The sequence below is a fragment of the Puma concolor genome, chromosome A3 (assembly GCF_028749965.1).
Source record: "Puma concolor isolate L17-30 chromosome A3, mPumCon1.1.hap2, whole genome shotgun sequence".
Lineage (NCBI taxonomy): Eukaryota > Metazoa > Chordata > Mammalia > Carnivora > Felidae > Puma > Puma concolor.
In genome coordinates this window covers 137,874,864-137,888,693 of record NC_141669.1, presented here as the reverse complement: position 1 = coordinate 137,888,693, position 13,830 = coordinate 137,874,864, and the positions used below count along the sequence as shown (strand labels likewise).

Here is a 13,830-nt window from a genome sequence, read left to right as displayed (position 1 = left end):
CATATGTATGTACATATATACATACACACGCATACATACATGTGTATATATACCACATCTTCTGTATCTGTTCATCTATCCATGGTCACTTGGGCTTTTTCCATAATTTTCCTACTATAAATAATCCTGCGGTAAACATAGGAGTACATAGATCTTTTCGAATTAGTGTTTTCGTACTCTGGGTAATGACCCAGCATTGGAATTACTGGATCATATGGTAGTTCTATATTTTCTTTCTTTCTTCCTTTCTTTTTTCTTAAGGGAGAGAGAGAGTGGGTGAATGGGGGAGAGGGATGCAGAGAGAGAGAAAGAGAAAAAAAGAATTGCAAATAGGCTCCATGCTCAGCGTGGAGCTTAACGTGGGGCCGAATCCCACAACCCTGGGATCATGACCTGAACTGAAACCAAAAGTTGGGTGTTCAACTGACTGAGCCATCCAGGCACCCTGATTTTTACTTTTTTGAGGAACTGTTTTCCACACTGGCTGCACCAGTTTGCATTCTGATCAACACTGCAGAAAGGTTCCTTTTTCTCCACATCCTTGCCAAAACTTGTCGTTTCTTGTGTTGTCGATTTTCACCATTCTGACAGGTGTAAGGTTATATCTCATGGTGGTTTTGATTTGCATTTCCCAAAGATGAATGATGTTGAGCATCTTTTCAATGTGTCTGTTGGCGACTTGTATGTCTTCTTTGGAGAAATGTCTATATTCATGTCTTCTGCTCATTTTTTGACTGGATTGTGTTTTTGATGTTGTATAAGTTCTTTATATATTTTGGATACTAACCCCTTATCAGATAATATCATTTGCAAATACCTTTCTCCCGTCCAGTAGGTTATCTTTTTGTTTTGTTGATTGTTTTCTTTGCTGTGCAGGCCTTTTATTTTCATGCGGTCCCAGTAGTTTATTTTTTATTTTGTTTTCCATGGCTTAGGAGACCTATCTGGAAAAATGTTGCTATGGCTAATTTCAGGGAAATTACTGCCTGTGCTCTTTTTAGTATTTTTATGGTTTCATATTTCACATTTAGATCTTTAATCCATTTTTGAATTTATATTTGTGTATGGTATAAGAAAGTGGTCCAGTTTCATTCTTTTGCATGTAGGTGTCCAGTTTTCCCAGAACCATTTGTTGAAGAGAGGGTCTTTTTCACATTGCATATTCTTACCTCCTTTGTCAAAGACTAATTGACCATTTAATTGTAGGTTTATTTCTGGGCCTTTTTTTTTTTAATTAATTTTTTTTTTTTTAGTGGGGAGACAGAGTGCACACAAGCAGAGGAGGGGCAGAGAGAGAAGGAGAGAGAATTGCAAGCAGGCTCCATGCTCAGTGCAAAGCCGGACATGGGGCTTAATCTCACTACTGTGAGATCATGACCTGAGCCAAACAAAACCAATAGTGGGACATTCCACCAACTGAGCCACCCAGGCACCCCTGTTTCTGGGTTTTCTGTTTTGTTCTATTGATCCATGTGTCTGTGTGCCAGTACCATACAATTTTGACTTCTCTTTTACAGCTTTGTAGTATGCCTTGAAATCTGGGATTGTGATGCCTCCATTTTTCTTCTTTTTCAAGATTGATTTGGCTATTTGGGGTGTTTGTGGTTCAATCACATTTTAGGATTATTTTTTTCTAGTTCTGTGAAGAGCGTTCTTGGTATTTTGACAGGGATTGTGTTAAATCTGGAGATGACTTTGAATAGTAAGGACATTTTAATAATATTTGCTCTCCCTATCCTAGTATCATTCCATTTATTTGTGTCTGTCTTCAATTTCTTTCATCAGTGTTTTATAGTTTTCAGAGTACAGGTCTTTTACCTCCTTGTTTAAGTTTATTCCTAGGTGTTTATTATTTTTGGTGCAATTGTAAATGGAATTGTTTTCTAAATTTTTTTTTTCAACGTTTATTTATTTTTGGGACAGAGAGAGACAGAGCATGAACGGGGGAGGGGCAGAGAGAGAGGGAGACACAGAATCGGAAACAGGCTCCAGGCTCTGAGCCATCAGCCCAGAGCCCGACGCGGGGCTCGAACCCACGGACCGCGAGATCGTGACCTGGCTGAAGTCGGACGCTTAACCGACTGCGCCACCCAGGCGCCCCTGGAATTGTTTTCTAAATTTCTCTCCCGCTACTTTGTTATTAGTGTGTAGAAATGCAACAGAATTCTGTATGTTGATTTTGTATCCTGCGACCTTACTGAATTCATTTATCAGTTCTAGTGGTTTTAGGTTGAGTCTTCAGAGTGTTCTATATATACTACCGTGTCATATGCAAATAATGAGAGTTTTACTTCTTCTTTGCCAATTTGAATGCCTTTTATTCTTTTTCTTGTCTGATTGCTGTGGCTAGGACTTCCAGTACTGTGTTGAATAAAAGTGGTGTGAGTGGACATCCTTGTCTTGTTCCTGACATTAAGGGAAAAGCTCTCAGTTTTTCACCATCAAGTATGCGGTTAGCTGTGCATTTTCCATGTAGGAGTCTTTATTATGTTGAGGTATGTTTCCTCTAAACCTCTTCCCTTTAATTTTGAATAGTATTTTTGCTGGCTGTAGAATTTGTGTTTGTAGTTTCTTCTTTCAGTACTTTGTAATTTCTTGTAGTGTCATTGTCTGGCTTTGGTATCAAGAGAATGCTAACTCATAATTAGAAGTGTACCTTCCTCTTCTGTTTTTGGGAAGAGGTTGAGAAGGATTGGTGTTAGTTCTTCTCTAAATGTTTGGTAGAATTTGCCAGTGAAGCCTCTTGCCCTGGACTTTCCTTTGTTGGGAGTTGTTTTGTTTTTGTTTTTTTCCCTCAATTGTTTTTTTTTTTTTAACATTTTGTTTATTCTTGAGAGATAGAACATGAGTGGGGGATGGGCAGAGAGAGAGGGAGACACAGAATCCGAAACAGGCTCCAAGCTCAGAGCTGGCAGCACAGAGCCCAAAGAGGGGCTCAAACCCACAAACCACAAGATCATGACCTGAGCTGGAGTCTGACCCTCAACTGACTGAGCCACCCAGGCCCCCCTGTTGGGAGGTTTTTACTTACGAATTCAGTCTCCTTACTAGTGATTGATCTGTTGAGATTTTGAATTTCTTCACAATTCAGTCTTGTATTTTTCTAGATTGTATGTTTCTTCTAGGTTTCATTTCTTCTAGGTTGTCCAATTTATTGACATGTAATTGTTAATGTGTCTTATGATTTTTTTATATTTCTGTGATATCAATTGTAATGTATCTTTCATTTATAATTTTATTTGAGTCCTCTTTTTTTCCCCTTGGGAACTCTAGCTAAAGGTTTGTCTATTATGTTTATCTTTTCAAAAATCCAGCTCTTATTTTCATTGATCTATTGTGTTTTAATTCTCTGTGTCCTTCATTTCCACGCTGATCTTTGTTATTTCTTTCCTTCTACTATCTTTGGGCTTAGTTTTTTCTCCTTTTTCTAGTTCTTTGAGGTGTAAGTTTAAGTTGTTTATTTAAGATCTTTTTTTCTTTTACTGTAAGTGTTTTTCAGTGTAACCTTATCTTTTAAGACTGTTTTTGCAAACATTTTTAAAAATGGGGCACCTGGGTGGCTCAGTCGATTCTTGATTTTGACTCGGGTCATGATACCAGGGTTGTGGGATTGAGCCCCAGGTCAGGCTTAGAGCCTACTTGAGATTCTCTCTCTCCCTCTCACTGCCCTCTCCCTCATCTCAAAATAAAGAAATATTTTTAATAATTGTTTTTGCTGTGTTCCATAATTTTTGTTTTGTTGTTTTTTTCATTTCATTTGTCTCAAGGTATTTTTTTTTTAATTTCTCCTTTGATTTTGTTGGCTGTTCAGAAACATGTTCAGAAGCATCTCCACATAATTGTGGGTTTGTTTTTTTTTTTTTTTGGTTTTCTTCTCATAATTGACTTTTTTAAATGTTTATTTTTGAGAGAGCGAGAGAGAGAGAGACAGGGAGAGACAGAGCATGAGTGGGGAGAGGCAGAGACAGAGGGAGACACAGAATCCAAAGCAGGCTCCAGGCTCCAGGCTCCAAGCTGTTAGCACAGAGCCTGACGCGGGGCTTGAACCCACGAACCACAAGATCCTGACCTAAGTTGAAGTCGGATGCTCAACTGACTGAGCCACCCAGGCGCCCCTCTTGTAATTGATTTTTAGTTTCATATCATTGTGGTTGGAAAATATGCTTGATATGATTTACATTTTTAAAAATTTCGTAAGACTTGTTTTGTGGCCTAACATATGATTTATGCTGGAGAATGTTCCATGTGCACTTGAGAAGAATGTGTATCCTGCTGCTGTTGGAAGAAATGTTCTGTATGAATCTGTTAGGTCCATCTGGTCTAATGTGTAGGTTAAGTCTGATCTTTAGACACTTTAAAAAAAATTTTTTTTTTTTTGAGAGAGTGTGAATGAATGGGGGAAGGGCCGAGAGAGAGGGGTTCAGAGGATCTGAAGTGGGCTCTTCGCTGATAGCAGCTAGCCCAACGTGGGGGGCTCGAACCCACAAATTGCGAGATCACAATCTGAGCTGAAGTCAGATGCTCAACTGACTGAGTCACCCAGACACCTCCTAGGCACTTTAAAGAAGATACTGTTCTAAGCCTTCTGGCTTTCATGGTTTCTGTTGGTCGGTTATCAGTCTTATCAGGCTACTTAAAAGTAAGCTGTCTTTTTTTAGTCTCTGGCAGCTTTTAATGTTTTTGTATTTGATTGTTAGCAGTCTTCTGTGGTACACTTGGGTATAGTTTTTCTTTTTCCTTCTGGGGTTCATAGGGCTTTTTGAATCAATAGTGATGTCTTTTATTGGTTTCGGGAAATTCTCAGTCATCATTTTTTAGCTATTGCCTCTGCCCCATTCACTATCTCCCAGGGATTTCATTTACAGATACATAGGGCTTTATTATTTACCCTCTGTGTTGTTCTGTCTTCTAGTCTCCCTCCCCATATTTTTGTGTATCTTTGTTTCTTTGTAGATATTTTTTTCTGATATGACTCCCATTTCTGTAATTTTCATTCATCTGTGTGTTTCTATTTTATTCTAAATAATTTTTTTATTGACTATTTTTTTGTTTCTAGAATTATGTGGTTCTTGTTCACATTTTCTGTGGCCTTCCTTACTCCCCACCCCAGTTTCTAGTTTTCTGCCAAAGTTCCCAGTCTTTTTAAATAATCCTTATGTACACAGTACTTATAGTTACTGTAAAGTGTTTAATAACTTTACCATCTGGAGGCCCTGTGACCCTGTTACTTTAGGCTACTACTGTTTGTCACTTTTCAGTAGATTGGCCCAAGTCTATGAATTTCACTTTAAATATTGCTTTGGTTGCGTCTTACAGTTTTTTGTATATACACATTTTCTCATTCACTAAATATTTATTCATTTCTCTGTTTTTATATCATCAGGACTATTCACATGCACATATTTTAGTTTCTAAATAGATGGGAAGTTTAAAGCTATCTTTGTAGCAGATGTCTAAATTTATTGTATTATGAAAACATGTTGTTTTTGCTCTTGTGACTTAAGATTTTTTCTTTTATTATTCAGAAATACCCTCACAATGTTTATAGATGTACTTTTCAAAATTTGTCTTCTTTGGGATTCAGTGGACTCCTTAAATTCATGGATGTGTATGTTTATTTTGGGGAAATTCTTGCCTGTTATTCTGTTACCACCCCCACTGTCTTTTTAAGATAATTTTTGGCATTCTTATTGAATAGATACTGGAATATCTACATCTCTCCTTCATATATCAACTTTTTCTTGTATACATTTTATCATTTCATTTCCTTGTGATATTCTGGATCATATTACCCAAGGAATAGTCCCTTATACAGAGAGCCACCCCCCTAAGCTTTAGGCTTATGATAATAGTGGCAGTAATGGATACTTAAGGGTCTCTAGCCAGTGCTGTTCCTCATTAACCCCCATTTGGTTGTTGACCTTCAGTACTTATTTTTTACTCCTGTGTTTGAGATAATTTTTTTCATGTCTTTCCCCCACTATTTTCTATATATGAAGCAAGTTTGTGGGGGGGGGGGGTGTACTAAAATCTTGTAAGTGTATAGTAAAACTTTCTCTAACAGGACCAACCTAAATTTCTATCTTCTGTGATGGCCTGGGGAGAATTAAAGAGTTAAGCCAAATAGAAAATCGATAAACCCCTTCTTTGGAATTGGGGAAGCAAACAGTGAGTCCCTGCATTTCCAATATTTTCTGGGTCATATCTCTCTGAGTTAGGCAGAGTGACAAAATGACTTCCAGCTACTTAGAGATCTTGGCATCCTTGCTGGTGTATTGGAATTCCCAGCTAGCCACAGACCTAGAATTGCCCCTTTAGTATACAATAGAGGCCAGAGCAGACAAGCACAACCAGGGGGGACAAAATCACAGCTGTCCCCTGAACAGGTTTGGAGGGAGCCAGCTAGACTTCCCACCTGCTTAACTATCGAGGCTGGCCTTGGTCATTTTTGTCCCCTCACTATAACCCCACCCACATTTTACATCTCCCATGTTTTGGATTCCACTTACCTATATTTTGGCAAGAATTTATTGTACTTTTAAAAAGTCACGTAAGCATAAATTACAAGTAAAGCCTGCCTCTGACAAATAGCAAGTTACATTTCTGTGGAACTCGCTACTCTTCCTCGCCAGTAAGCTAACTTTCCAACTGTCCTGAAATGGTACAGGTATCTCTCTCTCTCTCCCTCTCCCTCCACCTCTCTCCCTTTCTCGTTCTCTCCCCCCCTACCTCTCTCCTTCTCTATCTCCCCCTACCACACACACAAATACACACAAACATGTGTGCAAATATGTGTATACTTACACCTAGAGATATAATCATACATAAGACGGTGTTTCTTTTTTTTACATAAATGCCATTACACAGTATGTATCATTTGGCAACATTGTTTTTTAATTTAACTTAAAATTGACTGCAGGTATCTAAAATTCTGGTTCATCTGTTACGTTTACAAAATTGATTATCATATACCACATTTTATTTATTCATTCTTCACTCTCCCTCCCATTCCCAACGCCTATCTGGGTACTTTTGAATTGTTGCCACTTACCACAGTGCTGCAAAAACATCATTAGACTTGGCTCCTAATAAACATGGAGCGAATGTTTCTCTGAGGATCAGATATTTCCCCCTAGAGTTAATTTGAAATTATAAGAGATTTTTTACTCATGCCTTTTCCGTGCCTGATATGTGTGCCCTTGTTGGCGCTTACATTTCTCTACTAGCGTGTGCAAGAAAGTAGACTGTGACTAATGGCCACTCGTTCTCTTAGGAATACATGGTCCCGTATTCACCTTGGATTAATTAATTGCCTCTCTGTGGTGCATTTCCTGGTGTTTCTGTTACAGAGCTCTTTAAGTACAGATTATTTTTAAATTGTTCCACTTGTAATGTCTAGGAAAGATGGTATTTCTTTTCCTTTATAGAGCTAACATCTAAATTACGTTTGAAAATGTTAGATGCTTTTGTGAATCGATCAGGGTAACCCGATTGATTCCTGTTTTCCATTCTTCTTTGAAGGGACAATGTTCTTAGGTTTTCTTTTCCTCATTCCCTTCATTCTGTATTTGTCTACTCTCTTATATCCTGTTCTTTGGTAACGTACTGGGATATTCCCCCCTTCTTATAAGAGTATTAGGTTACTAGACTGAATTTCATTTACACATTAATTAAAGATTCGTTTTCCTCTTGTTCCCAAAGTTGAAACACATACAGCAGGAATTGCTCATGAAAGTCCAGGTTTGTATTCTTTCACTAACTAGTTTTGTGACCTTTCGGCAAGACTTTGGACATTTATTTAAGTAATCTACAAAAAGAGAAGGCTTGAATAAATGATCTTCAGGCTTTCTTCCAGAAACTTCTTTAGTCAAATTCAAATGTGTAATTTCATGTTTAAATGGTGAGGAACTTGAAGAAATTATTTATTGCCTTTGGTATAAGCTTATTTATGTGTGTTAAGATTTTTGAACTGTAAATAAACATATATAGAATAGATTATAAGGTATTGAATGCATATATTTTGTTTTATAGGTGTTTGTTGTGTCTTGCTGTTTTAAAATTACATCAAAATGCCAATAAGACCAGATCTCCAGGTATGTGGTCCTAAACCAAAAGGAAATATTTTAATTCCTAAAATCATTTTGGTTTATTTATAAGTGTCAAGTGCTATATTTTTAGGAAAGACGAAGCCTACTTCTTTTTATGAAATGGTCAAGAGTAGAATAGTTTAACATTTTTTAACTAAAAATTTTTTTTAATATTATTTACTTTTGAGAGAGAGGGAGAGCAAGCGCAAGCTGGGGAGGGGCAGAGAGAGGGAGGGAGGCACAGAATCTGAAGCAGGCTCCAGGCTCGGAGCTGGCAGTCAGCATAGAGCCCAACGAAGGGCTTTAACCCATATGAACTGTGAGATCACGACCTGAGCTGAAGTTGGATGCTTAACTGATTGAGCCACCCGGGTGCCCCTCCAGAGTAGAATAATTTAAATGAAATGTTATTCTTTCATTTTTTTTTGATAAATTTGTTTTCAAAACCTATTATAACTTGTGAGGTATGAAAGATGCTGGTTATTTACATATACCTTTTACATTGACAAGAATTACACAGTGATGCATATATAGCCAGTGCCTGGGTATTTTTATGTTAGGATTTAGAATTGTAAGATACTATCATTTAGGTAAAAAGTTTTAATATATGTATTTAATGTGTATGTAGTTTACCACCAAATCTGGGGTTTAGATTGTAGTATAAAAATTCCTTATTAGTGGTTTATGCTTTAGTAGTAAGGATGGTGGATTCTGTAAAAGTTAAAAAGTGCACAGGATACTAAGTGAATTCTTAAATTGTATTGACTTGTGGTTTCCAAACAGTGCTTTTGTCTGTCTTTAAGCATTTTTAAAAAACTAAACCTCATTAAGAAATTTACAGTCGGATGTGTTAGGGTTTTCTCCATGGTGTTAAGTATTAGTTACTATATAGTTTATTTCACTTCTTTTATTAATAGGGTCTTTGTCTTAAACTTAAAAAAATTTTTTTTTAATGTTTATTTTTGACAGAGAGACGGAGCATAAGTGGGGGAGGGACAGAGAGAGAGAGGGAGACACAGAATCTGAAACAGGCTCCAGGCTCCGAGCTGTCAGCACAGAGCCCAATGCGGGACTTGAACTCACAGACCGCGAGATCATGACCTGAGAGCCGAAGTCGGACGCTCAACTGACTGAGCCACCCGGGCACATCCTAAACTTTTTTTAATGTTTATTTTTTGAGGGGGGGGGGGGGTGGGAGAGAGAAAGAGGGAGAGTGAGTGTGTGAGCGGGGGAGGGGCAGAGAGAGAGGGAGACACAGAATCCCAAGCAGGCTCCAGACTCCCAAGCTGTCAGCACAGAGCCCGACATGGAGCTCAGACTCATAAACTGTGAGATCATGACCTGAACTGAAGTCCGACTCTTAACTGACTGAGCCACCCAGGTGCCCTGGGTCTTTTTTTTTTTTTTTTTTAATTCATCGTACTGATGACTTTAAAGGATGTGAAATGGAAAATTACTAGAATATATATATTTTATATAGAATCTTGGCTATTATCAAAGAAACTTGATCTCTGTTACTTCAAACTTAATAGTGTACAGGTGTTTTTTTTAAATAAAGTGAATTGACATAAGATCTGTTGAGAATTTTCATGTGAAGACTAGACTGCATAAGGTGATAATTTTGGTTTTGATTCAATATATGTGCCATTAACTATATTTCTCTAGCAGTTGGAAAAATGCATTGATGATGCTTTAAGAAAAAATGATTTCAAACCTTTAAAAACACTTTTACAAATTGGTGTTTGTGAAGATGTAAAGATTAAATGCAGCAAGCAATTTTTACACAAGTTGGATGACCTTGTATGCAGGGTAAGTACTCCTTTTCTTTGAATGATTATTGAAATTATTAGATAGCACTCTACTTTCTAGGAAGAAATATTCCATTGGAAAAAATGAATAAAAAGGCTTTGGCAAATTCGTTATATAAATAAATAAGTGCTCATTTTTTAAAATATTTGTTATTGAGAGAGAGAGAGAGCATGCATGGGCAGGAGAGGGGCAGAGAGAGAGGGAGACACAGAATCCGAAGCAGGTTCCAGGCTCTGAGCTGTCAGCACAGAGCCCGATGTGGGGCTTGAACTCATGATCCACGAGATCATGACTTGAGTCAAAGTCAGACACTTAACCGACTGAGCCACCCAGGTGCCCCAGTAAGTGCTCATTAAAAACCAAAAAAAGCCTGAGGAATCCCAAGTAACATATCGGTCTGCTGTTTTCTAAATACAACATACACAAAGCTATGTTTACATAGTGATCCCATAATTATTAACTGTTACCTAAACTGGGGAAAAATAGTCTACCTGTTTGAAGTTTGAGCAACTTTTTAAAAAGCCATCAGCATATTCTTCATGTTATGGGCCAGAGCTTGGTGTTTTCAAAAATAAAACAAATAAACAAAAATTATCTACAACCTTGGACTTGATTTATCATATGTAAGGTATTTTTATACATGAGAAAAAGTGAGTATTGACAGTCTCCCCCAGTAGGAGATTTGTTATCATGAATCTAAAAATTGAGTAAAAATTTCTTTTATCCATTAGTTACATACATAGAGCTTTGTAGAATGGAAGGTAACTGATGCATTGCATCATAGTCTAAAGTTGCAGGAATTTATACAAATCTGCATTTTTATACTGAGTTTTTCACTCATTGGCTGGGTGGCTTTAGGCCACCCTAGTGCTCTCCTAAACCACACTTTTGTACTTTGCAATATGGACATTAGGATAATGGCAAACTTACAGGATTTGTGAGGATTATAAAGCTCCTAGCACAATGCCAATTCTGTACTGTTTTGTGTTTACAGATGTTTACATGTATCCTTTTGTTTCAGGAGCTTAATAAAAAGGACATCCAAACTGTTTCAACCATTTTTGTTTCTTTTGGAAGATGTGGTAAAAATATCAGTATATTGGGGCAAGCCGGACTTTTAACTATGATAAAACAAGGACTAGTCCAGAAGATAAGTACGAAATGTGTGATGTTGATGTGAGGGAGTATGATTAAAGGTGTGTCGTTTAATAAAATTAACAGCTCAAACAGTTGAAAAAGAAATTTGAGAACTTTATAAAAACTTTTAGATAAAATAAATGTTTCTATAACCTGTGCTACGTGTTACAAAGATGAAGATCAAAAGGACATTCTGTACATAGGCTCCTTGATAATCATGTGAATTTGAGATCACAAGACTCCCTGAGGCCTTTGCATGCTTTATTTTATCTGTTTACTATCTAGCATTATTTGTTTTTCTTTTTATATTATTTTCTACTTCCCATGCTAGAATGTGGGATATTGATTTTTATTTGTGTTGTTCGTTTCTGTGTACCTAACACTGAGAACAGTACCTGGGATGTAATATCTACTCAAATATCTGAATTCATTAAAATAAAATAATTCATTAAAACAAATTCATTAAGGGGCGCCTGGGTGGCTCAGTTGGTTAAGCATCTGATTTTGGCTCAGGTCGTGATCTCACAGTGCATGAGTTCGAGCCCCGCGTTGGGCTCTGTGCTGACAGCTCAGAGCCTGGAGCCTGCTCTGGATTCTGTGTCTCCCTCTCTCTCTCTGCCCCTCCCCTGCTCACACTCTGTCTCTTTCTGTCTCTCAAAAATGAATAAAATGTTACAAAAATTTTTAAAAATTCAATAAAATAATACTAAAACTTTTCAAATAGTGATAATGCCAAAATAATCTAATATATGATGATAATTTATTTTTATCTGTTAATGAATGTACCTGAACTAGGTATTTGAAGGGGAAAAGAAAGGTGGTCTACCTAGAATTAGGATTAGTTCATCTATTCCCATCTAAACAATGGAAAAATATGGTGAGATACCAAAAAATGAAAACAAGAAAGATGTTTAAAAACATAAACTTATTTTCATATAATACTGGAATTTTTATTTTTGATGTTTCTTTATTCCTAGGTTTACTGTTTATGCAAAGATAAGTACATTCTTAAAATTATTAAAATTGAATTCAAAGTAATTAATATGCACATTTCTTTTTTTACATGGTTGCCTGGTTTGAAAAATCCAAGGAGATTATTCTCAGTCGAGGAAATTCAAAAGATGAGGCAGCTATAAATATGATAGAAGACTTACTTGATCTTTTGATGGTAAAAATCACATTGATTAACTAATCTTACAAGTCTGTTTACTTAAAAAACAATTTGTGTTCTATATGTTCTGAGCCTAAAAGTCACTAACAAATTGGCTAGTGACTTGATTTAAGTACTCTATTCAGATTGTTTAAAGCACTTATCCTGATTAATGTAATTAAATAGTTAATAAATAAAAGTTAAATAATTACATGGTGAGTTCCAATGTGATCTGTTATTTTAATACTATTTTTAATGGCTTATAAGATAGTAAATTACAAACTAAATATTATTCACTTTTTTTTTCAGGTCATACATGACATCAATGATGAAGGTATAATAAGCACTTTACTTCTATTAAATCAATAATTTCCTATTAGAGTTTTAGTATAATTTTGCAATCCTCATAGTATTGTGCTAATATTAGGAATCTACTAGTTAATTTGGGGATCAACAACCTTGTTCTGTAAAGGGACAGATAGTAAACATTATAAGCTTTATATTAGGACCAAGAAAAAGAAAGTGAGAATATTATATAGCCACTTATATAACAAGAAAATAAATATCCACAGATGTTTTATTTATACAATTCAAAATATTATAAAATTGAGTACAATGTTTCTGTAATAGGTCAACTAATGAGAATAGTACTCTTGAGGGGATGACATTTCACTTAATTACGGTTCAGAGTTAGTGTTTGCTGTTATCAGAATTCATTGCAAATGTTCATTTTTTATGCTTATCTGTAATGAGATTTTATGTATATTGCATTAGAAACTGTCTCTTCATGTGGATAATGCCAAATATCAGTTCATGAGCATGATTTTTAATTGAGCGTGTTCATCACTTGGAAAGCATTTGTAGAAGATTAGATTCCTTTCTTAATATTTGCTTTTTAGAATGTCATTGCATGCAGATGAATGACTGTCAACTGAAGGTTAGGTAGACCCCCCTCAATTGCACATTTAAATGGGTTTTGAAATATGGGAATGTCCTTTGCACTTTGTCAGTGTCCAAAAATGCTGCTCAACCTGTAGCTGGAGTTTGGAAAAAATGTACTCCTGTAAATTTGTGTGAGAATGGAGATGTCACTCCTTGTTTTAATTTTTGACAGCCTGGGAAATGTATAAAACAGTTTAGCATAACTTGTGATTCAGATAACCTTAGTTTCATTGAAATGACTTCAGTGAAGTATAAGTTTGTCATATCAGCATGATTTTGCCTTGTAATTTTGTGTCAGATTCATTAAGAAACATCAACTCTGCAGCCCATGCTAATTAATTACAGAAACCATTCAGTGGTAACTGATGTTGGCTAAGTTCATGAGAGTAGAATGAAATTCGCTTTGCTACTGCTGGTTCAGTGAAACATGATTGAATCAAATATTTCCACAGAGTCACCTGCTGATGAGTAATACAGCCATACAAATGGGCAGTGGGGGGGCGCCTGGGTGGCGCAGTTGGTTAAGCGTCCGACTTCAGCCAGGTCACGATCTCGCGGTCTGTGAGTTTGAGCCCCGCATCGGGCTCTGGGCTGATGGCTCAGAGCCTGGAGCCTGTTTCCGATTCTGTGTCTCCCTCTCTCTCTGCCCCTCGCCCGTTCATGCTCTCTCTCTGTCCCAAAAATAAATAAACGTTGAAAAAAAAA

At 36.6% G+C, this 13,830-nt stretch overlaps 1 protein-coding gene across 5 annotated transcripts in view; it reads left to right on the top strand.

Annotated features, from left to right (window-relative positions):
* The window catches only part of SYCP2 (synaptonemal complex protein 2), a 78,683-nt gene that overhangs the window by 3,936 nt on the left and 60,917 nt on the right, over positions 1–13,830 (top strand). For 3 of the 5 annotated variants that reach the window (XM_086702617.1, XM_086702615.1, XM_086702619.1), the window contains exons 2-6: positions 8,032–8,093; positions 9,753–9,896; positions 10,918–11,048; positions 12,099–12,201; positions 12,493–12,517. In XM_086702617.1, coding sequence (XP_086558743.1) covers positions 8,070–8,093; positions 9,753–9,896; positions 10,918–11,048; positions 12,099–12,201; positions 12,493–12,517 — 427 coding nt within the window. In that variant the 5' untranslated portion in view covers positions 8,032–8,069. Of the gene's footprint in view, positions 1–7,721; positions 7,741–8,031; positions 8,094–9,752; positions 9,897–10,917; positions 11,049–12,098; positions 12,202–12,492; positions 12,518–13,830 lie in introns of those variants that run through there. The other 2 variants (XM_086702616.1, XM_086702618.1) reach the window with 2 other exon arrangements.